Source organism: Nuphar pumila, chromosome 9, assembly GCF_984573655.1.
Source record: "Nuphar pumila chromosome 9, dmNupPumi1.hap1.1, whole genome shotgun sequence".
Lineage (NCBI taxonomy): Eukaryota > Viridiplantae > Streptophyta > Magnoliopsida > Nymphaeales > Nymphaeaceae > Nuphar > Nuphar pumila.
In genome coordinates this window covers 12,673,492-12,696,404 of record NC_143257.1, presented here as the reverse complement: position 1 = coordinate 12,696,404, position 22,913 = coordinate 12,673,492, and the positions used below count along the sequence as shown (strand labels likewise).

The 22,913-nt window shown below is 37.7% G+C and overlaps 1 protein-coding gene across 1 annotated transcript; it reads left to right on the top strand.

The window, feature by feature from the left end:
* The first annotated feature begins 19,359 nt into the window (after nt 1-19,359).
* LOC149828429 (uncharacterized) lies at nt 19,360-22,256 on the top strand. Its single transcript, XM_090017052.1, has 3 exons — nt 19,360-19,438; nt 19,515-19,644; nt 21,987-22,256. Exons 1-3 carry the CDS (start codon nt 19,360-19,362, stop codon nt 22,084-22,086), a joined length of 309 nt encoding a protein of 102 aa, XP_089873178.1. The 3' UTR covers nt 22,087-22,256.
* The last annotated feature ends 657 nt before the right edge of the window (nt 22,257-22,913 follow it).

Genomic DNA, 22,913 nt, shown 5'->3' with positions numbered 1-22,913 from the left:
GACTCAGGTTGTGCACCCGAGAGGTAATCTTGTATCTCTCTCTTCTTGTGATTCCTTTGTTGTTATTCTCTTTAGCTTTGGGCAAGCTGTTGGACGTTGTACTCTCTATATTGTACTTTCTACATTTATTATAGTAGAATATTCTCTCCATGCCTCGTGGATGTAGGTCGTGTTGACCGAACCACGTAAACCCTTGTGTTGTGATTTGATTGTCTCTTTATTAGATCCTATATTGCTTCTGCGCAAATATTTTTGTTATCTTCATTGCTTAACAAGTGGTATCAGAGCTGGTTCGTGGAAAGTCATATCTTCCAAGTCAATTAGCTCTAAATTTGAGGTGGAGATGTTTGATGGCAAAGAAAACTTCTCTTTATGGTAAAGAAGGATGAAGGCTCTACTTGCACAACAAGGGTTGCACATGACTCTTGTCAGAAAGACGAATAAGCCAAAGACCATGACCTATGATGAATGGGATGATCTTGACTTGAGGGTTGCTGGTGTGAATGAGTTGTGTCTATTAGATAAAGTCATATGTAATGTGATGGAAGAGAGGACAGCAGTAGGATTGTGGTTGCGGCTAGAAAGCCTCTATATGACCAAAAACTTGTCCAACAAGTCACACCTCAAGAAACAACTTTATAGTCTTCGTATGAAGGAAGATACTCTCATTCTTTACCATCTTAGTGTGTTTAATAAGATTATTGTTGGTCTGTTTAGTCTGGATGTTAAACTTGAAGATGATGATAAAGCTTTGTTGTTACTAACCTCATTGTCATTATCTTATGAGCATCTTGTGACAACCATAATTTATGGAAAAGAAACATTGGATATGGAAAATGTCACAAGTACGCTCATTTCAAATGAAATTAGGAGAAGACCATCACCAAATAAGGATTCTGGTGAAGAATTGATGGTGAGTTCATCCAAAGGCAGGGGTCGGTCAAAGGACATAAAAAATGACCGCAGATATAGGAGCAAGTCCAGGTCAAGGAAGGACATCACATGCTACAATTGTGGAAAGAAAGGGCACTTCCAGAATCAGTGCAAAGAGCCAAAGAAAAATCAGAAAAAGGGGAAAGAAACAAAATCATCAGAAACCAAAGAAGATACCACATCCACAGTTGAAGGAGAGCTTGTGATTTTGTCTACTACTAATGATCTATGTATCTGTGTGTACCAGGATACAGATTGAGTCATAGACACAGAAGCCTCGTATCATGCCACACCACACAGAGAGTATTTCAGTACATACAAGACTGATAATTTTGGTGTTGTCCGAATGGAAAACACAGGAACATAAAAAAATATAGGGATTAGAGATATTCATCTCCAAACCAGTCTTGGATACATGTTGGTGCTCAAGAATGTCAGACATGTTTCAGACTTGAGGTTGAATTTGCTTTCAATAGAAAAGCTTGATAAAGAGGGCAGAATTAGTGTTTTTAGCCAAAGACAGTGGAAACTCATGAGCGGGTCATTGGTTCAAGCCAGAGGAAAGAGATGTTGTACTCTTTACAAGATGCAAGAAAAGGTATGCAAGGAACAGTTGAATACAACTAAGGACTTTTCTATTGATTTGTGAAACAATCGGTTAGGCCATATGAGTAAGAAGGGCTTGCAGATTCTTGCTAAGGGGGAGCAACTTCCAGAGTTAAAAGGTACACATCTAAACCCGTGTGTTCATTGCTTAACTGGTAAGCAATATAGAGTATCTTTTGTTAGAAATGCCTCCCATAGAAAATCTCACATTCTGGAGCGAGTTTATACTGATGTTTGTGGTCCTCTAAGAACAAAAATTGTTAATGGTTTTACTAATGTGAAAACTTTTAGTGGTGTTATCGTCGCAAAATTTTCCGTCTTCCCTTCCCTGCGGAAGAGAGAGGAAAATGCTTTCGCGAGTCAAACTTGACCAGAGTTTTGAAAATTGTTTTGAAATACTCGCCTCCGTTTTTTAAAATAGCGGGAAAATGCATGGTATGGGGTTCGACCGTTCCTGCCGCCTTTAACAGGGGTAATCGAACCAAGGACCAAAATTGTGCTTGACTTAGTTAAATCATCAAAATCGTGTTCTATCCTAAATGCATAGAGAATTCAGGCATGTGTTATGAAATTTTGTAAAATGCAAGTTAGAAAAACATGATGTATGCTTAGAAAATTCTTTGGAGTTGAAAAATATTTCTCGAGAAAAACATGGAAATCAGTCTTTCGAAAACTCTGATGAAAAGGATTTGAAATCTCGAGAAAATTTATGAAGTTTTGGGAAAATCATGAATGGGTGAAAATCCTGGGAAAATGGAAAGAATTCTTGAGAAAAGACTTGAAGAGGAACTATATGTCAAGGAAAATTTGAACTTTGAAAACTTTCTTTGGAAATTGACTAAAATTCATTGGAAAACTCTTTGGAGAAGGAAAATCAAAACTCGGGAAACTGAAATCCTGAGAATATTGACCTTGAAATATTTAAAAATCGATTTTGATTCTTGAGAAAGATAAGAAATTCCTTTTGAAAATGAATCTTAAGAAAATAACATTTTTAAGGGAAAATCACGGGAAAACTTGACTTGGGAAATCCAACTTTGAAAATTTTCAGAGTTTCTTGAGGAATCGATTTCCATGGAGTGAAATTTTCTTGAGAAAATCATGAGAAAAGCAGATGATGCCATGATACAGATGATCTGAATGTATGAATGCACTTTGGAAAAGATATCCTGAAAGAGTTTCTGAGAAATTTGTTGGAAAAATGTGTATTAAGCCAAAGTAAATTCTTCACATATTCTGACTGTGGCCATGAACATGTTCAGAGTTTAATTGATTTAATTCACAATATTTTGCAAAATTGGAAATATGATGTGCAATTTGGAAGATAGCCTAAGAGTGTAGGCTCTGTGTGACTAGTAGAAAGATGCTGCATCTGGGTTTCGTCCATATTCCGATTAGGGCCGTAAATATGGACTCCACCGAGTTCATCAACTCTTTCAGAGTTGGTGCATGTGCCATTTGTGTTTACCCATAGTGATTTTTGAAATAAAATGAATGAACCACGTAAGCAGGATATTGCAGGAATTTAAACTATATGAAATGCATCTTAATCTAAGCAGAAAAATAAATATTATTCCAAAGTTTACATTTGATTGTTACATTGTTGAAAAAAATAAAAATATAACTAAATATTTGGTAGCCCCAAAAGAAACCATATCTTCCATATTTTCTTGCAAAATGAGCATTAGTACGAGAAATACAACATACAAAAGAGAGATGTGCAAATTTCACATTAATGACAATACCTAAGTAATTACACTTGGATTACACTAGAATATACAATACAATGGCTAAAACATGATCGAAATGCCTATGATAATATCTAGGTACCATGCTTAAACTTAAATGAGAAATATATACATATATCTCTAAATGCTTAAAATTTATGCTAAATGAAATGTGGTAATGAAGATGTATTTACAGGAGAAAATATCTACCTAAATGCTTATGCATAAAAAACAAATGTACATGAAGAGATCCACATATATAGGTATATATATAGGTATATATATAGGTATATATATATAGGTATATATATATATATATGCTTAAACTGAAAAAAATATGCATAATAAGTGAATTCCCATATGTAATGGGGAAATACCAGTCAAAATGATATGCAGGAATTCATATAACTAGGAATATGCCAATGTGCTGTGGAATGCATGAATGAAACAGGGAGTATATCTAGCTGTGGAGGAGGAGGCAACCTATGAATAGGAGGTAATGGATGTCTACTTGAAGGGCATCTCCATAAATAGGCTGTATGTAATGCAAATGACCATGCAAAAACTGATATATCATAACCTACAGAAAATTTCTGCTAAAGGTACATAGCTGTGACAATAGACAGTTCAACAAAAAAAACATATTAAGAGGAATTGTTGTAGCAGAGAGTTAATACAAAACAGTAATGTGATCTTACAGAAAACAGAGAATTTTATATCATTCACAGAATTTGTTTTGTCCAAACAATGGTTGACGTCATCAGCCATATGATTTTATCCAATGTAAGCATGATGACATGTGGGAGATATATAATAATGAGACTATGGACTGCTGTGGAACACTTAGATGAGTGAGGACCCTCACTCAAATGGGTTGTTGGCCACCCATTATTTCCTGCAAAACAGATTGCTATTTATCTCATGTGGCCTACACAAACAGGTAATAGGCAAATTTCATTGGACCCCACTAAGTTTCTGACCCACTGTCGATTAAATGGTTTTCAGCCATTTGGTGATCATAATATCACCAAAACCCACTTGATAAAACTCAGAAATAATGAAGGGAAAATGATTTCCCTTTTAGCAGCTAATATAGAAACATTAATATAGAATATGAATACAGATGCACAGAAGGGCAATGACAGCAGATGTAAAGCAGCAGAAGGAAAGGCATAAGATGCAGTAAAGGAGTGTGATGTGTGCAGGTAATGGCTAGTGATGTGGGTGTTAATGATATGTAATGAAATGATGCTGCTGCTTGCTAAATGTGTTTTAAATTCTATAACCCTTGTCTTAGAGAAGTAATCTGATCAAGTGGTAGGATTGAAGATTCATTTGTATAATCTGACAAGTTCAGTTTGTCATAAAATGGCAGTTCATCAGCTTATTTTTATAGGACATAGTTCAACTTTATCTGTCCACATGGATTAGTTTGCCCTCTTGAGCACGTATGGCGCTGCTGGAATGCACCAATTCCAATCTCAGTGTCTACTGCTATCCAATGAGCGTTGGTTGATATATTCAGATCCCACGATTACATACTCATCATCCACTCTCATGCCTTTAGAGTGCACATAGATCATGAAGTGGCAATTTTTCTGAGCAAGTTGCTAGATTAACAACACAGACTTGCACTTTTCATGGATCAGAGTAGAATCAAGAAACATAAAAAAAAATCACAATACATGATTTTCCAAAACCATGAAAATAGAAGTGATCATCGCATCAGACCATCCATGATTGGATCATGAATCATAAAGTTTTGACAATGGAAGTTGCAGGGGAGTTGCAAGAAAAGTAAAAGAAAAGACAATTGGAACAAGAAAAAAATTGTACTCACCACAGACACACCTTCATCATCAGCAGCATTTTGGTACACCATCTCATGAATGCTTGCTACAGATGCACTTGCATAAGAAGAAACGTTTTAGTCTACCACCTCACGATTACCAAGGCAAAAGAAAAGTAAGTAATCCTCAGGCTCATATATCTTCTAAAGTCTTACAGCTTCCAAAGCTTTGTAGATTGTCTCATACATCACTTGCATAGTTTCATGCTTTGAAGAGAGAATCCGCTGCACAGAAATGTCTTTTGGCTTACCTTCAAGCCACATTGGAATAACAATATATGCTGCAAATCTTTCGTTTGATTCAATTTTGCTTGCTATTTTAAGAGTCATAGCTATTAGATTGAAGGTATCTTGTGGATCCCTTGCACCAAACGACCTGTAGACAACAGGTAAGGGTCGGTTTTCTGCTGCTGGGCTGAAAGAAATGGGAAGGAGCCTTGCTGAATCTCCTGCATCAAATGACCCTGTAGACAACAAGTAAGGGTCGATTCTCTGCTGTTGGGCTGAAGGAAGATGGGGAAAAAGCCTGCTGGATCTCCTGCATCAAATGACTCTGTAGACAGCAAGTGAGGGCCAATTCTCTGCTGCTGGGCTGAAGGAAGATGGGGAACAAGCCTGCTGGATCCCCTGCACCCTATGAAATGTCACACAACCAACCAAGAGGTAAAGGGCTTGAAGCTTTTCACGCTGGATGGAGGAGACGACCTCCAAAAGAGGAAAAACTCCACACAAAGGAGAGGGTACCTGCGATAAGAACAAAAGAGAAAAAATTAATCGGCCAGGGATCCCCCTTCTTTCCATCCCAATCCCCCTTTTAAAGATTTTGAACCCCTTTCTAAAAAATCGTAGTTTTCCTTTTGAGTTCTGTTACAGTTTTTGAAAATTTTGAAACTGAAATTTGAATGATTTGAAAATCTGCCATTTTTGGAGGGGGACGAAATCTTATGACTTTTTTTAAAATTTTGGTTCATTTACCTAAAGTTTAGGTAAAAATGAACCGTTTAGGAAAGTTTGGTTGTGGTGCCATCTTAGGCTGTTCTTTAAAAAAAATGAATAGTGAAATGGAATAAATGGGAGGTTTTATGGAAATGCCACCTCAGCCAACTTTAAAATCCTTTTGAAATAAGGCTTATTTTTGTTTGGTTTCTTTTTTTTTCTTGCAGGGAGCTCCAGTTGGGCGCCACCTGTGTGTGGGCCCACTAACTATTTTATAAGATAAATAACATTGAAAAATTACGAAGACGAATTTGCAAAATTGGTGCAATCTCCGGGTGGGCATTGTTTTGAAAATAAGAGAAATATTTGAGAATTTGAGTGTGACACCACCTCAAGGCGAGTCCCACGTCATTTATTTGAAATAAAAGCAAAAATAAATTCTTTTTGGGATTTTATAATAGTAGGCTAGTTTAGAAAACACGAAGTAAAATTTGGCGTGATTTCAAAACTTAGAAGAAAATGGTTTTTGAGGGAAAAAGAACAAGATGCAGTGAAATTCAGAGCCTTTTTGTAAAAGTTTGAAATAAAGTCTTCTAAATTTAAAATTGTGTCCCCCTCTTTCCAACTGACGAGATTTGAAAATCAATATCAAAACTATTCAGATTGTTTTCCTGAGAAAACATTTTGTAATTCGAAGTCCTGGGGGTTAAATGGAAAGAATCAGTAATTTTTAAGACCCAGAGTTTTGAAATCAATTTTGAAAAGGGTTAAAACTCAAATCTGGATTGAGGATTTTGAAATCGAGAGTTCTGGACCTCAAAATGACATGCTGTGCAGTGAAATGATATGAAATGTTCGTGCAATGCTATGCAAAAACATGTTTCAAGAAATACTACTATGAATCAGGAATAGGAAATTCTAGTTTCTTATCATGAGTAGATTTTTGAAAATTTGCAGTTTGAAGATATTTCTGAGCCTAAATAGAGAGATTTTGAGAATTGAGAATGAATTTTGGACTTTCTGCGAGGCCCAATCTCAAAAAATGACCATTTTCCCCTTCATTGATTTCGGAGAACTGAAATGTGATGATTGCTGAAGATGTCAGGGAGGTGAGTGAAAATTTGGGGTGTTTACAAATGCCCCTCTTTGCTACTAAGTCGGCTTGTGGCCGAGCTTAGTGGCAAAAAAACACACACCAAATTTGGGTTATAACAAAATGCCTCAGTTAGAAGGATCTGACTGGGTATAGAGATATTAGCCTGGTGAAGATGGCAGATATGAAATGGAGAATAAAGAGGAAAGATTCGCTCTATGAGAGCGAAGTTCAGGTTTTTGCCCTTATCCTGGATGAGACAGAAAATGCTTTGCATAAGAAAAGGCTCAGGTTTGATCCTTCGACCTGGTTGGGGAATGAAATATCTCATTGAAATGAGACTCAGGTTTGTGCCTTTAACTTGATTGGGCAGAAAAATGAAATACCTCTTTGAATGAGGCTTAGGTTTATTCCCTTATCCTGATCGGGCGGAAAATGGAATACCTCATCAAAGGAGGCTCAGGTTTGTACCCTTATCCTGATTGGGCAGAAAATGGAATACCTCATCAAAGGAGGCTCAGGTTTGTACCCTTATCCTGATTGGGCGGAAAATGAAATTCCTCATCAAAGGAGGCTCAGGTTTGTACCCTTATCCTGATTGGGCAGAAAATGGATGGAATCCTCGAAAGAAGAGACCATGATGGAACCTTCGAATTTTGCACAATAAATCCGACAGGGGTTTTGCAAAAGGAAAATGGGGTCCCTAAAGCTTGAAAAGGGATTGATTGTGGGCGTCTCATTGCTGAGACTAAATTAGCTTTTGAACTGGCCTTTTGCGAGAAAATGATTGGTGGTTCGACCTCGAACCGAAATGGGACTGTCTATGGTGGGACACAGGGAAGTGTGCGAATCTGAGAGCTCACGCTCTCAAATTATAAAAGAAGGGAAGGAATCAATTCCTTAAGAGGGATTTAAAAATTGGTGTCTGGATGTATCAAAAATAGACATCAAGCTCTCACTTCACGTCAGGATAGCTAGAAAATGTTGTCAAAATGTTAAAAATTTTGTTGTTGATTCAAAGTATTTGAAAATGATGCACATTGTTGTAAAAATATTCCTCCTTTTCTACCTGAAGTATTACCTCCAAACGAGATTCACTTTGTAGAATCGAGATTGGGATTCAAATTACTTGCAATTGACCTTCTTCAAGGAAGCTATTAATTTTCTTGATATGAACAGGAAAGAGAATTTAATATTATGAAAGCAATTAATGAAAGAATATTTATAATAGAATTTCATAAATTTAAAGAAGATTCTTGATAGATTTAGCAATTTGATATCGTGGGAGCTTCTCTCATGATAATCTTTCTGCACTCTTTTGGCTATCTTGGGTTTCAGTTATATTCTCCTTCATTTTGGAGATGTCTTGACTTTTTCTCTCTTTCTTTTCCCTCTCTTTCTCTCTTTTGGAAAGGTATGTCACAAACTCCTTCAACTTGGAGATGTTTCGATCCTTCTTTGATGATATTGGCTCATGGGTTAGAGATCTTTGGATGATAGCTGCAATTAAATATCTTTTAGGGATTGTCGAGAGGTTCATCGCATCTGCCTTCATCTCGATAGTGCTTTGGACTTTCCTTGGAAGGATCCGTCACAAACTCTGTCATCTTGGAGATGTTTCAAATCTTCTTTGGCCCCGAGGGTCTACTTGCTTAATTCGCCTTTATCTCGACGACAATTGATAGATCTCTTTTGCGGATATTTAATTACAGTTTAGATGATTTTGAGGAGACAGGGCTTGGGTGAATTCTCTCTTTTTCTAGCGCTCAAGATATTTTCACTGCCTCATCTTTACAAGAATGGTCTTTAGAGATGTGTCATAACTGCGATCAATATCAATCACCTATGGCTTTGCAATAACCTTGAATATTCTTTTCTGGCCATATTGAGGATTTATCCTTCATTCTTTTGGTTGGCCAATAGAAAAAAATTGAATTTTGAATCTCTTTTCGCAAAAGCTTCACTCTTTTGGAAATAATGTTGAAGGTAAACTGAGGTAAAGATTTATGCAATAAAATTCTGAAATCAACAGGTAATTGATTGACAACATGTTCTTGAAATCCTTGGTAAAAGAGAGCACTGTGACGAAAATTATCCTCTCCTTTCCCCAAAGGAGGCAACTATCAGTTCACTAGGAACAATATTAATTCATTTAAGGATGACCATCGGTTCACTGAGAACAATATCAGTTCAATTAAGAACGACCATCGATTAATTAGGAACAATATCAGTTCAATTAAGAACGACCATCGGTTCACTGGGAACTATATCAGAAAGATTAAGAATGACCATCGCTGGGAATAATATCAGTTCAATTAAAAACGACCATCGGTTCGCTGGGAACAATATCGAAATGATTAAGAATGACTATCAGTTCCTTGGACACACTATCAGTTCAATGAAGAATGACTATCAGTTCACTTGAAACACTATCAGTTCAATGAAGAATGTCTATCAGTTCATTTGGAACACTATTAGTTTGATGAAGAACGACTATCAGTTCACTTGGATCACTATCAGTTCAATGAAGAACGACTATCAGTTCATTTGGAATACTATTAGTTCAATGAAGAACGACTATTAGTTCATTTGGAACACTATCAGTTTAATGAAGAACGACTATCAGTTCATTTGGAACACTATCAGTTCAATAAAAAACGACTATCAGTTCATTTAGAACACTATCAGTTCGATAAAGAACGACTATCAGTTTACTTGGAATACTATCAGTTCGATGAAGAACGACTATCAGTTCACTTGGAACACTATCAGTTCGATGAAGAACGACTATCAGTTCACTTGGAACACTATCAGTTCGATGAAGAACGACTATCAATTCACTTGGAACACTATCAGTTCGATGAAGAACGACTATCAGTTCACTTGGAACACTATCAGTTCAATGAAGAACGACTATCAGTTCACTTGGAACACTATCAGTTCAATGAAGAACGACTATCAGTTCAATGAAGAACGACTATCAGTTCACTTGGAACACTATCAGTTCGATGAAGAACGACTATCAGTTCACTTGGAACACTATTAGTTCGATGAAGAACGACTATCAGTTCACTTGAAACACTATAAGTTCAATGAAGAACAATGACCATTATAGAGAGTTGGATTGCTTCTATGAATGGTTTCAGGATTATCCCCTTATCCTGAACGGGGAAATGAAAATTGGATGATCTGACGATCGAAATTGAGAATTTGGTAATTTTGAAAATTGGGTGACCCGGAGGTCGAAATTAAAGAATTGAATGACCCGAGGGTCGAAATTGAAGAATTGAATGATCCAAAGATTTAAATTGGAAATTGGTGGACAAAAGGTCAAATTAGAGAAATTGACTGACCCTGAAGATTGAGGTGACTTGGATCAACAAAGGAGAATAAAGAGTTTGAGTCAGAGCTCAAATAAAGTAAAGAGTTCACGAGTCGGAACTCGAAACGACAAAGGAAAATGAAGAGCTTGAATCAGAGCTCGAATAAGATAGAGAGATCACGAGTCAAAACTCGGATCAACAAAGGAGAAATGAAGAGCTCGAATCAGAGCTCGAATAAGGTAAAGAGATCACGAGTCGGAACTCGGATCAATAAAGGAGAAATGAAGAGCTCGAGTTAGAGCTCGAACAAGGTAAAGAGATCTCGAGTTGAAACCCGGATCAACAAAAGAAAAATAATTTGAAGGAAAACCTGAGTCGGAACTCGGATCTTCAAGGAAAAAAAAATAATTTGAAGGAAAACCCGAGTCGGAACTCGGATCTTCAAAGGAAAAATAACTTGAAGGAAAATCCGAGTCGGAACTCGGTTTTTCAAAGAAAAAAAATAATTTGAAGGAAAACCCGAGTTGGAACTCGGTTTTTCAAAGGAAAATAATTTAAAAGAAAACCCGAGTTGAAGCTCGGATCTTCAAAGAAAAAATAAGTTGAAGGAAAACCCGAGTCGAAACTCGGATCTTCAAAGGAAAAATAATTTAAAGAAAAACCCGAGTCAGAACTCGGTTTTTCAAAGGAAAAATATAAACCAACTTGAAAGTTGGATTTTGAAAAAGGAAGAAATCCGAGTCGGAACTCGAACTAAAAGAAAAATGGACCAACCTAAGAGTTGGGTTTGAAAGAAAAAGAAGTCTGAATCGGAATTTAGATCTTCAGAGGAAAACTCGATTAGAGGATCAAAATTTTGCAAATTGTCAGTGCGAGGACTGGATTTTGGAAAGAGGATTCTATCTGAAGAATTTTGAGAAAAAATCAACAGAGATTGCAAACTGAAGTTAGGGATTGATGATTAGGATGAGAAATCATTCATGGTCTCAGGATTTATCTCTTATCTTGAATGGGAAGTGAATTGGGTGCATAATTAATGCAAATGAAATGCACATGCACATGAAATGCAAATAAAGTGCAAATGAATGGTGAGAGATTTTATTTGATCATGCCTGCATACAGAATGTTTGAAAACAAATTTTCAAAAAAGATGCCCCAGTGTAATGGGGAAGAGAATAATGTTTAAAGAAGGCTCTTTTGAAGAAACATAGCGACAAAAGAAGAACATCAGAGTTAAATGAGAAAAGTTGATGATTTTATTGTTGTATTAAAAGAAATGACAACTTGAAAAGGAAAACAAACTAGGATTATATCGTCCTGGCAAAAAGTAAAAATGACAGAAATGAGAGGGTAATGGCATTGGCATTGTCATTCTTCTGAGTGATCTGGGAAAAGCTTGGTCAGGACTGCAACTTGTCCCTCTCTTTCTTCTGGCACCAAAAGCCCTTTATCGTAGTCCTGTATAATATTTGTGAGAACGAAGCAACGTTCAGTATCATGCCCCATTGCATGATGGAATTTGCAGAAACGATCTTTCCATTTTCCCATGGTGACGGGAGGATCCATAATCCTTGGGAGTTTGATCATATTCTTTGTGAGCAGATATCCAAGAATTTCTTTGATTGACTGACCTAAAGGAGTAAACTCGCGATCATAACTCCAACCATCATGCTTTATCTTCTTCGGATTGCTTGATTTCTATTGAGTGATGACTTCTTTGATTTCTTTCTGGGAACTGGACTAAACTTGCTTGGTTAAGGTTACTGGATGTTCTTCTTCTCTGTCTTCAACAAAGAGGTTCTTATCAATGTAGTCTTGCACAATGTTTTTGAAGACGAAACAACGATCAGTGGCATGCCCTACTGCCTGATGGAATTTGCAGAACTGGCTCACGAATCTTCCCATGATGGTAGGAGGATCCGTGACTTTTGGGAGCCTGACTAATCCCTTGATCAACATGTATTCGAAGACTTCGTCGAGTGGCTCGTATATAGGAGTGAAATATCGATCGCCGCTCCAGTTTCTGTGCTTTGGTTTTCCTTGATTTTTTTCCTTTTGCTGAGGGCTGGATTGAAAAGGTCTATCCTGGATTCTAGAATACTTTCCTTTCTGATCTTTAGACTCTTCTAAATTGCTGCTTTGACTGCCTCTGTTTTTGTTGTTGCTAGGTTTAGAACTTTTTGCGCTGTTGTGGTCGCCAATGATGCTCATAGGGATGGTGATAGATGCCTCTTCTTTAACAGAAACATTTTTGAAATTGGCTTCAGCTTGCTCAGATAATATCTCGATCATCATTTTTTTGAACAACCGATATATAGCAGGATCGATCTCATCCTTACTGGTCTGGGCTCCCTCTTTGGCAGACTTTGTAGAATCCATTTCTTACTCACAGTCTGTAACTAATGTGCCAAAGTAGCGCGATCTTTGATCTTGTCTGGATCACACAACCATGCCAATGCCCTCTGCAGAACAACATGGGATGTTTATCATGATGGGAAAAAGAATTTTGAAAGCAACAATCTTGAGAGAAAAACAAATGATGGGATCAGGTTGGCAATCTTGGGAAGAAATGACAAACACAAATTTTGGATAAAATTTGGAAGATATATCGAAAAAGAAGTTTATGAAGATATGAGCAAAATTTGAAATTTAAAAAAAAATTACAGGCAAGATCCACTACAAGAAAATTGTTAATTAGCGATGGAAATTAGCAACGGAAAAAATCCGTTGCTACTTAGCGACATATTAGCTAGAGATAGAATCTGTCGCTAATTCGCGACGGATTAGCGAGGAAACAAATTTTATCGCTAATCTGTCGCTACTTAGCGACGGATTAGCGACTAAATTTTTTGTCGCTACTTTTTATTACAAGAACACCATTTTAGCGATGGATTTAGAGAGGGAACTCTGTCGTCGCTAATCCGTCGCTAATTAGCGACGGCGTAGCGACAGAATATATTCCGTCGCGTTTTTTGTATTTTGATTTAGCGACGGCTTAGCGACAGAATGTTTCCGTCGCTAAATATCGCGTAAATCCCTAATCCCATCCCTCTTTCTCTTTTTCCTGTTTCGCTGTATTGCTCCCGCCCGCTGCCCTCTCCCTCTCGCTGCCCGTCGGCTCTCGCCACCGTCCGGCCACCGCCGCCTCGCCGACGATCCTCGCTGCCGACCTCCCTGCTTGGCTAGCGGCTGCGCCAGGGACCCCGAGCACCAGCGACCTGCCGCCGACCTCTTCCTCCTCCCTGCTGTTCCTCCCTGTGGCTGCTGCCGGGAGGTGTTGTCTCCCCTTCGGTCGCCGGCGACTCGCAACCGGCGTCCTCAGCCGACAACCGACGATCCTCCCTGCAGCCACCTCTTCGCCTCCGCTCTGAGTTTCGGCGACCCAGTGGCCCCCGAGCTTCGCTCCAGGTCTCCCCCTCTCTGCTGTCGACTGCGCCGGCCACCGGCGACCTCGCCAGCCGCCGCTCCCCGTGCTTTCCGGCATGGGGGGTCGACCCCCTACGTTTCCGGCAGGGGGGGTCGACCCCCTGCCGGAAAGGCATGGGGGGTTGACCCCCTGCCGGAAACGCAGGGGGTCGACCCCCCCTGCCGTGCCTTTACGGCAGGGGGTTTAACCCCCTTCCCTGCCGGAAAGGCAGGGGGTTTAACCCCCTGCCGTGCTTTCAAACTAACAAATTGAAAACAAACTAACAAATTGAAAACAAATTGTTGTATTTGAAAATCATGTCGATAAAAGTAGAACTATTCTTAAATTTTTGTGGAAATCAAAATCCACTACTGAACTATGATAAATCAAGCTACTGATTTGCAATTTGTCAAACTGCTGTGAAAAGATTGAATCAAACTACTGGAAATTATAATAAATATGCTGTCATAAAATCAACTGCTAAAAAGAATGTCTAACTGCTGATATATATATAAAAAATTGACTATTTGCTGATAAAAATTTACTATTCCTTTGCTAAGTAGTTCAGATTAGAAATTGTCTATAACTTTATGTTAGTCGACTGGTTCAACATATTATAGCTGGTTTGTTAAATTAGCATTTTCTAGTTAGATTTGGCTTAACATATATACTATTTTTCTTTTCTCTTCTTTCAATTAGTTAGAGTTGTTTTAATTTGTTTTAATTTTTTTAGTTAGTGTTTCATCTTGTTTCATGATTAGTTAGTTTGTTACTTAATTTGTTTTGTTTTTGTGCAGATTTTTCAATGGAACCAACTCGTGCTCGGCCACCTGTGGTAAGTAAATGACAAAAACAATGCAAATCGGGTAAATACCCGTGGTGAGTAAGTGATGCAAACGTATCACATGTTATTTAATTTATTGAATGCAGCACTTTATTGTTCACACACTCACTTAGTTGTTGATATCTAGGACTGCTTTGTTGGAGTTCGGAGATCATGCTGAGCATGATTTTAATGTAGAAATATGGAAGTGTTCTTATTTTTGGAGTACGGAGTCCATGCTAAGCATGGTAGTAGTTAGTGAGATATTGAAGTGTGTTTGCTGCAGGTACATGTTTGCCATTTATTTGATATGAATGATTATGATGTATTGCAATGTTTGATGTAATTGTATCCATGCTTGCATGTAGTTACTTTCAATTTGATTTTGACTTCCATGTGAAATTTTATAATAAAAGCATGCTTCAAATGATTGTATCGTGTCATTAATAGTTTGCACATGAAAATATTAAGTTATCAATGCATGCATCAAAATTCTTGTTATTGTTTGACATAGTATATTGCATGATAAATTTGATATTTTCTTCATCGTAGCATTCTGATTATTTTTTTCTTAATTCGTTAGGATACTATTCGTAACATCATACGACAGAATGACTGCAAACCGTGAATGGATGTACCGTAGGATAGTGGACAATGAGTTATCGCATGAATATATGGATGGTGTCGATAGTTTTATTGAATTTGCAACGGCGAGTGTCAGTACGGTAGATCCCACAGGTCGGATTAGGTGTCCCTGCAAGATTTGTAAGAATAATCGATTTGTAGAACCTCATGGCGTTAGACATCACCTATACAGGAAGGGTTTTGTGAGTGATTATCAGAACTGGACATTTCATGGAGAAGAATTTAGAAACGATTTTGATGCACGGGTGAATGTGGTGCACGATAATCCATATACGAATTTGATATTTGATGCTGCAGGAACAGAACTGGGTTCTGCTATGAGTTCTAGTGATGTAAGAACTGCCGTAAATGAAGAATCACCAAACGATGCAGCTAGTAGATTTTATGATTTACTTAAAGATGCTGATGAGTCACTTTGGAACGGTTGTGAGAGTCACACTATCTTGTCTGCAGTTCTTCAACTAATGAATTTGAAGTCCGAGTATAATTTGAGTCAATCATGTTTTGACCGTTTGTGCATGATTGTGAAGAGTATGTTGCCTAAAGATGAGAAATTGCCACAAAATTTCTATCGTGCGAAAGTTATGGTCAACGCTTTAGGTATGGGTTACAAAAAGATTGATGCTTGTCCAAATCATTGCATGTTGTATTTCAAGGAGCAGGAAAATGACATATCATGCCCGTCATGTGGGCATCCTCGGTTCAAGCCAAAGACAAGAGGCAATGGTAGCACGAGATCAAAGGAAGTTTCATACAAGTCGCTCCGCTACTTTCCTATCACTCCTAGATTGCAGCGATTGTATATGTCTTCAAAGACAGCTAAACACATGAGATGGCATGCAAATAAAGTTCGACACGATGAAAACAAGATCACGCATCCTGTTGACGCTGAAGCTTGGAAGCACTTTGATCGTAATCATCAGAACTTTGCAATGGAAGTGCGAAATGTTAGACTTGGTCTATGTACAGATGGATTTAATCCATTTGGGGGTAGATCAACTCCATACTCATGCTGGCCAGTATTTGTAACTCCATACAACCTTCCACCAAGCTTGTGTATGAAACATCCAAATCTTTTCTTGTCTCTATTGATCCCTGGTCCGACCTCACCTGGGCAAAATCTTGATGTATATCTAAGGCCATTGATTGATGAATTAAAAGTACTGTGGGATGACGGTGTTACCACGTATGATGCCCACAAAAAACAAAATTTCAACATGAAGGCCGCTGTTCTATGGACAATCAGTGACTTCCCTGCATATGGTATGTTATCTGGTTGGAGCACACATGGGAAGTTGGCTTGTCCGTACTGCATGGAGGATTCCAAAGCTTTTAGATTGAGGCATGGAAGGAAGCCTTGCTGGTTTGATTGCCATCGTCGATTTCTACCCAGCGATCATCCGTTCCGACGTCAAAAGAATGCATTTACAGCAGGCACAACTGAAACGGAAGGTCCATCCTCAAGATTGTTTGGCATAGAGATTTTAAGAAGATTGCGATACTTTCCAGATGTATTAACAGATGCCCGCAGTCCTACACCCTTCCGTGGATTTGGGAAGGAACACAATTGGACGAAAAAATCTATTTTTTGGGAACTACCGTATTGGCCGACCCTATTGATACAACATAATTTGGATGTGATGCATGTAGAGAAAAATGTGTTTGATAATGTGTTCAATACAGTAATGAATATTAAAGGAAAAACGAAGGATAATCCGAAGGCCCGTATGGATTTAAAATTAATATGTAAAAGACCAAAATTGGAACTCAAAGAGTATAATGGCAAAGTACTGAAACCAAAGGCGAAGTACATGCTCGGACCTGATCAAATAAAACATGTATGTCAATGGTTGAGACAACTGAGATTTCCAGATGGATATGTCTCTAACATTGCTCGGGCTGTGAAGATTGACGATGAACAGTTATATGGGTTGAAGAGCCATGATTGTCATATCTTTATGCAACGATTGATACCCCTAGCATTCCATGATATGTTAGACAAACCTATATGGGGGGTATTGTCTGAGTTGAGCGGATTTTTCAGAACATTGTGCACATCGGAGGTCATTGTATCAGATGTAAAGAATCTCGAGGACTCTGTCATCACCACTGTTTGTCTGTTAGAAAAGATATTGCCGCCAGCATTTTTCGATGTTATGGAACATTTGATCATACATCTGCCATATGAACTAAGGGTTGGTGGCCCTGTGCAATATCGATGGATGTACCCATTTGAAAGGTATATGTTTTTTTATATTTGTCTCTTTAATGACAGATATTTAAAATTTGAAATGTATATTCTTGTCAGATGCATGTTCGACCTAAAAAAAAGGTTCGTAATAAAGCAAGAGTAGAAGGGTCTATTTGTGAGGCGTACACTTTAGAAGAGATTTCAAATTTCTTATCTATGTACTTCGAACCTCATATTCCAACACGTTACACATGCCCGCCCCGTAACGATGATGGAGAACAAGTAACTGTAGCTGACAAGCTGTCGATATTTCAACCACTTGGGCATGCATTTGGTAGTTGCCGATCAAGGCTATTGACAGATCGAGAGCAAGATGCAGCACACATCTATATTCTTTTTAATTACTCAGCGATCGACCCATACATCGAGTAAGTATATGTATATGCAACTCAATTATAAATCCTTTTATGTTCTATATGTGGATACATGACTCGGTAATATAAGTATTTGTGGTTTGCAGACGATTTGATCTGGAGTTGCGAAACGAAGTTTCACATCTCACTGATGCAGAAGTACAAAAAGAACGTGAAACTAAGTTTGTGGAGTGGTTGAAACAGTTGGTAAAGAAGCTAACATAAATTTTGTACTTATAAACAACACTAAGTTACTTAATTGATCGTGATCACAATCATTGTTTATGTTTGTGCGTAGGTTCGCAATGGTGATGTTAAAGATCAAGGAATATGTGATTTAGAAAATGGTCCGACCAAAGTTGTGCAATGCTACAACGGGTATATCGTAAATGGTTATCAATTCCATACAAAAGACTACGGTATAAACAAATCAACGATAAATAGTGGCGTGTGTGTCAAGGGTAGCAGCTACGGTGAAAATGAACATGATTACTACGGTGTTATAGAGGAAATAATGGAGTTGACTTACTTAGGCATGAATAACAGGGTTACGGTATTCAAGTGTCATTGGTTTGATCCAACTGCAACAAGACTCGACAAAGCTTCAGGCATTGTGGAGGTGAATCATAAATCCAGGTTTGGAACATATGAACCATTCATATTAGCCTCGCAAGCTCAACAAGTTTATTATACTTCATATCCGAGTATAAAAAAGTCAGATAGAAATGAATGGTGGGCAGTTTGCAAGGTGAAATCCAAACTATACCCCGAGTATGATCAGTTACAGGAAGATGAGTTAGCTGAAGACAGTGATTACTATCAATCAGATGATGTCTGTGACTTCGCTTATGGTCACGATGTTGCGCATGATATGCATGTCATATCTCCATTGGCTGATGAAGCAGTCATAGAGGAATGTGATCCAAATGATGTACCAAGTGGATGGGCAAACAATGAAGAAGAAGAAGAAGAAGAAGAAGAAGAAGAAGAAGAAGAAGAAGAAGAAGAAGAAGAAGAAGAATAAGAAGAAAGTCAAACTAGTGACGAGGAAGAATTCTCAAGCTAGTGAGCAAAATCTTATACTACAAACCTCTATTTAAATGCATTGTAATACTTGATGTGAGTTGTATTGCAATACTTGGTGTGAATGATTAAAAATTTTATTTGAATGTATTGTAATACTTGATACGAATGATTCGAATGCATTGTAATACTTGATGTGAATGATTTTAATTATCTGAATGTATTATAATTTATGCAATTAACGAATGATTTGAATTAGTGCAATACTTGATGTCAATGATTTGAATTATTTGAATGCATTGCAATGCTTGATGTGAATGACTTGAATGCATTGTAATACTTGATGTGAATTATTTGAATGTATTGTATGACATATGTTATTTGTTAGAATATGGTTCATGGAGGTTATAGTGGTCGCTCATCCAGTAGTAGCCAGGCTCAACCTTCATCTTCACGGGCTCCTGTGATAGGTATATCATATAACTAATTAGATGCTTGATTAGTTCAAATGCACATTCTGAGAATTTCTAATGTATTTTTTTACAGATGATGTTGCGCCTGTACACGACCCACCTACACCAGTTGATCGCACAAGTCAACAGCCAACACAGGAAACAGGGTCTTCTCAGGCTGGCACAAGAAGACTCATTCGAATAGTGTATATCGATAATCGACCGTAAGTATTTTGTTTTCAATTATTGCATATCTTTTAAATATTTTATATTGATATTTACTGTGTAACAATTCATGTGCAGCACGAGGTTTGAGCCACAAGAAGTAGTACGGGAGATTAGGAATTCACTTCTTCAACATCTACCAGGACCAGTTGCTCAATGGAAAGAGTACCCAAAGGAGGTGTTAGACAGATTGTGGTCCTCATTCATGGTATACAGTTGTTCCTCATAGTTAATGTGTTTCATATTTAATTTATTTAAGCAATGTCTACTAACTTTCTGAAAATATTTGTAGGCTTCGAATCGCTTTGCAACTACGGTGGAAGAAAATGATGCAAGGAAGGTGTGGCAGAAGGTGGCTGCCAATCGATTTGCAGACATGCTGCACACTATGAAGACTGCAGCAAAAAAAGCATCTGGCGTAGTAGATGATCCATTACTGTGGAAGGGCCATGGTCCTATTACTATCAGGAGAGATTACTGGAATGAAATGTGCGATAAGTGGGCGGGAGATGCATTTAAAAATCGCTCTGCGAAGGCTTCACAAAATCGATCGAAGATGCCCGAAGCCCATCTACACACAGGTGGATCTAAGACATTTGGGAGCCACCTAAAGAAAATGGTAACTCATCAATATATAATATTAATTTTATAAGTATTGTTGCAAACTTGTGTACTAAATCTTTTGTCATTTAACTTCGCAGGAAGCAGAAAAAGGAGGCAGTGTACCATATAAGGATGTGTTTGTAGAAACACATAAATGGAAGACCACGGGAGTCTTCGTATCAGAGAAGGCAAGAACGACAACGGTATGTATTAATTCTATTAATAATCATTGCAATATATATGCAAGTTATCATAATGTTATCATTAATTATTAATGAATACTTTAAACATTATTTTGTAGGAGGCATATGAGCAACAGATGGTAGAGCGATATGGCGAAGACGCTACTCAGCATCCATCATTTGATCCTACAGCATGGGTGACTGCAGCAGGTGAACCCAAAAAAGGTCGCGTGTTCGGGTTTGGGAGTAATATGAATACTTCACCAGTTATTGGTTCTTCCAGTTACGGCTCACCGACTTCTTGCGCCGACATAAGCTCCAAGCAACCGACTATTCTTTCCGGTGATGATGTACGCGAGATCATTAATGAATCACTGAATAACTACTTCCAATACACCGTCGCCCCCTTTCTCCGAAATGAGATCAAGGCCGCTGTTCAGGATAGGGGATCTTCGATTCCAGGTCCCTCTCAGGTATAATCACATATATAGTTTTTTTGACTGTCTTAAAGCACATCTGAGCATGGTAGAATCACATATAGAGTTTTTCTAGATGCCTTAGAACACATATGAACATGCTATAATCACATATTCAATTTTTTTACTGCCTTAGCACACATATGAGCATGATAGAATCACATATAAAGTTGCTTTGCCTGCCTTAGAGCACATATGAGCATGCTATATTCACATATTCAATTTTTTTACTGCCTTAGCACACATACGAGCATGATCGAATCACATATATAGTTTTTTGCCTGCCTTAAAGCACATCTGAGCATGGTAGAATCACATATAGAGTTTTTTTATATGCCTTAGAACACATATGAACATGCTATAATCACATATTCAATTTTTTGACTGCCTTAGCACACATATGAGCATGATAGAATCACATATATATATATATTTAACTTTTTGTCTGCCTTAGAGCACATATGAGCATGATAGAATCACATATAAAGTTTTTTTGATTGCATTAGAACACATATGAGCATGCTATAATCACATATTTAGTTTTTTGACTGCCTAAGAACACATATGAGCATATTATAATCACATATTCTGTTTTTTGACTGCCTTAGCACACATATGAGCATGCTATAATAACATATAGAGTTTTTTAACTGCCTTAGAACACATATGAACATGTTATATATCATTTATGATAGAATCACATATAAATTTTTTGGCTTTGCTTGCCTTAGAGCACATATGAGCATGCTATATTCACATATTTAATTTTTTTACTGCCTTAGCACACATACGAGCATGATCGAATCACATATATAGTTTTTTGCCTGCCTTAAAGCACATCTGAGCATGGTAGAATCACATATAGAGTTTTTTTAGATGCCTTAGAACACATATGAACATGCTATAATCACATATTCAATTTTTTGACTGTCTTAGCACACATATGAGCATGATAGAATCACATATAGAGTTTTTTTATTGCCTTAAATCACACATGAGCACATGATAGAATCACATATAGTGTGTAATTTATTTCATTATATTTTGTTTATCAATACTGACTGTTCTTTTCTTGTGTAGGCTGCTAGCGATAATCAGGGTAGTGGAGCTGAAGGGACAGATAAAGACAATGAACAAGAAGACGCACAAAATCTTGGCGATGATTAGAGGACTGTGTTGAAGAAGTTCTATTTTTTTTATTTTTCCTAATTGTAATTGTTGAATTGTAAATAATTAAACTTCTTAATTTTAAGGTGGAACGATTAATTATTATAGATACTTGTTATATGAATTTTTTTGTGTGGTTTGTTTTTTATTTACAGGAAATATAAATTGTACAAGAAATAGAAATTGTACAGTTCTCGGTAATTAATTTTTAAATATTTTTTTTTGATTTTTTTTCGTGTTTGCGACGGATGATTCCGTCGCTATTCATATTAATCTAGCGACGGCTTAGCGACGGAACCATCCGTCGCTATTCATATTAATCTAGCGACGGCATAGCGACGGAATTAAATCCATCGCCAAGCCGTGGTCGCCGTTTAGTACCGGCGGATTGGCGACGGAATATAGTGCTCGTTATTCCGTCGCAATTAGCGACGGACCTGGCGACGGAATTATTCCGTCGCCAGTTAGCGTCGAAATATTCGCGACGTAAGCATACTGTCGCCGCGTTGTCGCTAATCCGTCGCTAACATGGTTAGCGACGGATTAGCGACAGATTCGCCACGGAATGTGGTCGTCGCTAATCTACTGCTTTGTTATAGTGATCTGAATAAGGTTGGAAATCCGAGATCCAATAGAACGGAAGAAGGGAGAATCACTTGGAGTTTTGAAAGAAATTAGATGTTTGGGAAAATCATCCAGGGTTTGAGAAAATAAAAGGAAAAGATAAGAATATGGATATTTAAAAAAATTTATTTTGAGAAAAATATGAGAGGAATAAAGGTAAAATATAAACAGTCACATCCTGCACAAACACTTATGCACATACAACACTCTCTAAAA

Bases quoted from the DNA above. Each gene is read 5' to 3' on its own strand.
- LOC149828429 (XM_090017052.1), top strand. From the start codon at position 19,360: ATGGTTCATGGAGGTTATAGTGGTCGCTCATCCAGTAGTAGCCAGGCT. The intron at 19,439-19,514 runs GTATATCATATA...ATTTTTTTACAG, and splicing joins TTCACGGGCTCCTGTGATAG to ATGATGTTGCGCCTGTACAC. The intron at 19,645-21,986 runs GTAAGTATTTTG...TTTCTTGTGTAG, and splicing joins GTGTATATCGATAATCGACC to GCTGCTAGCGATAATCAGGG.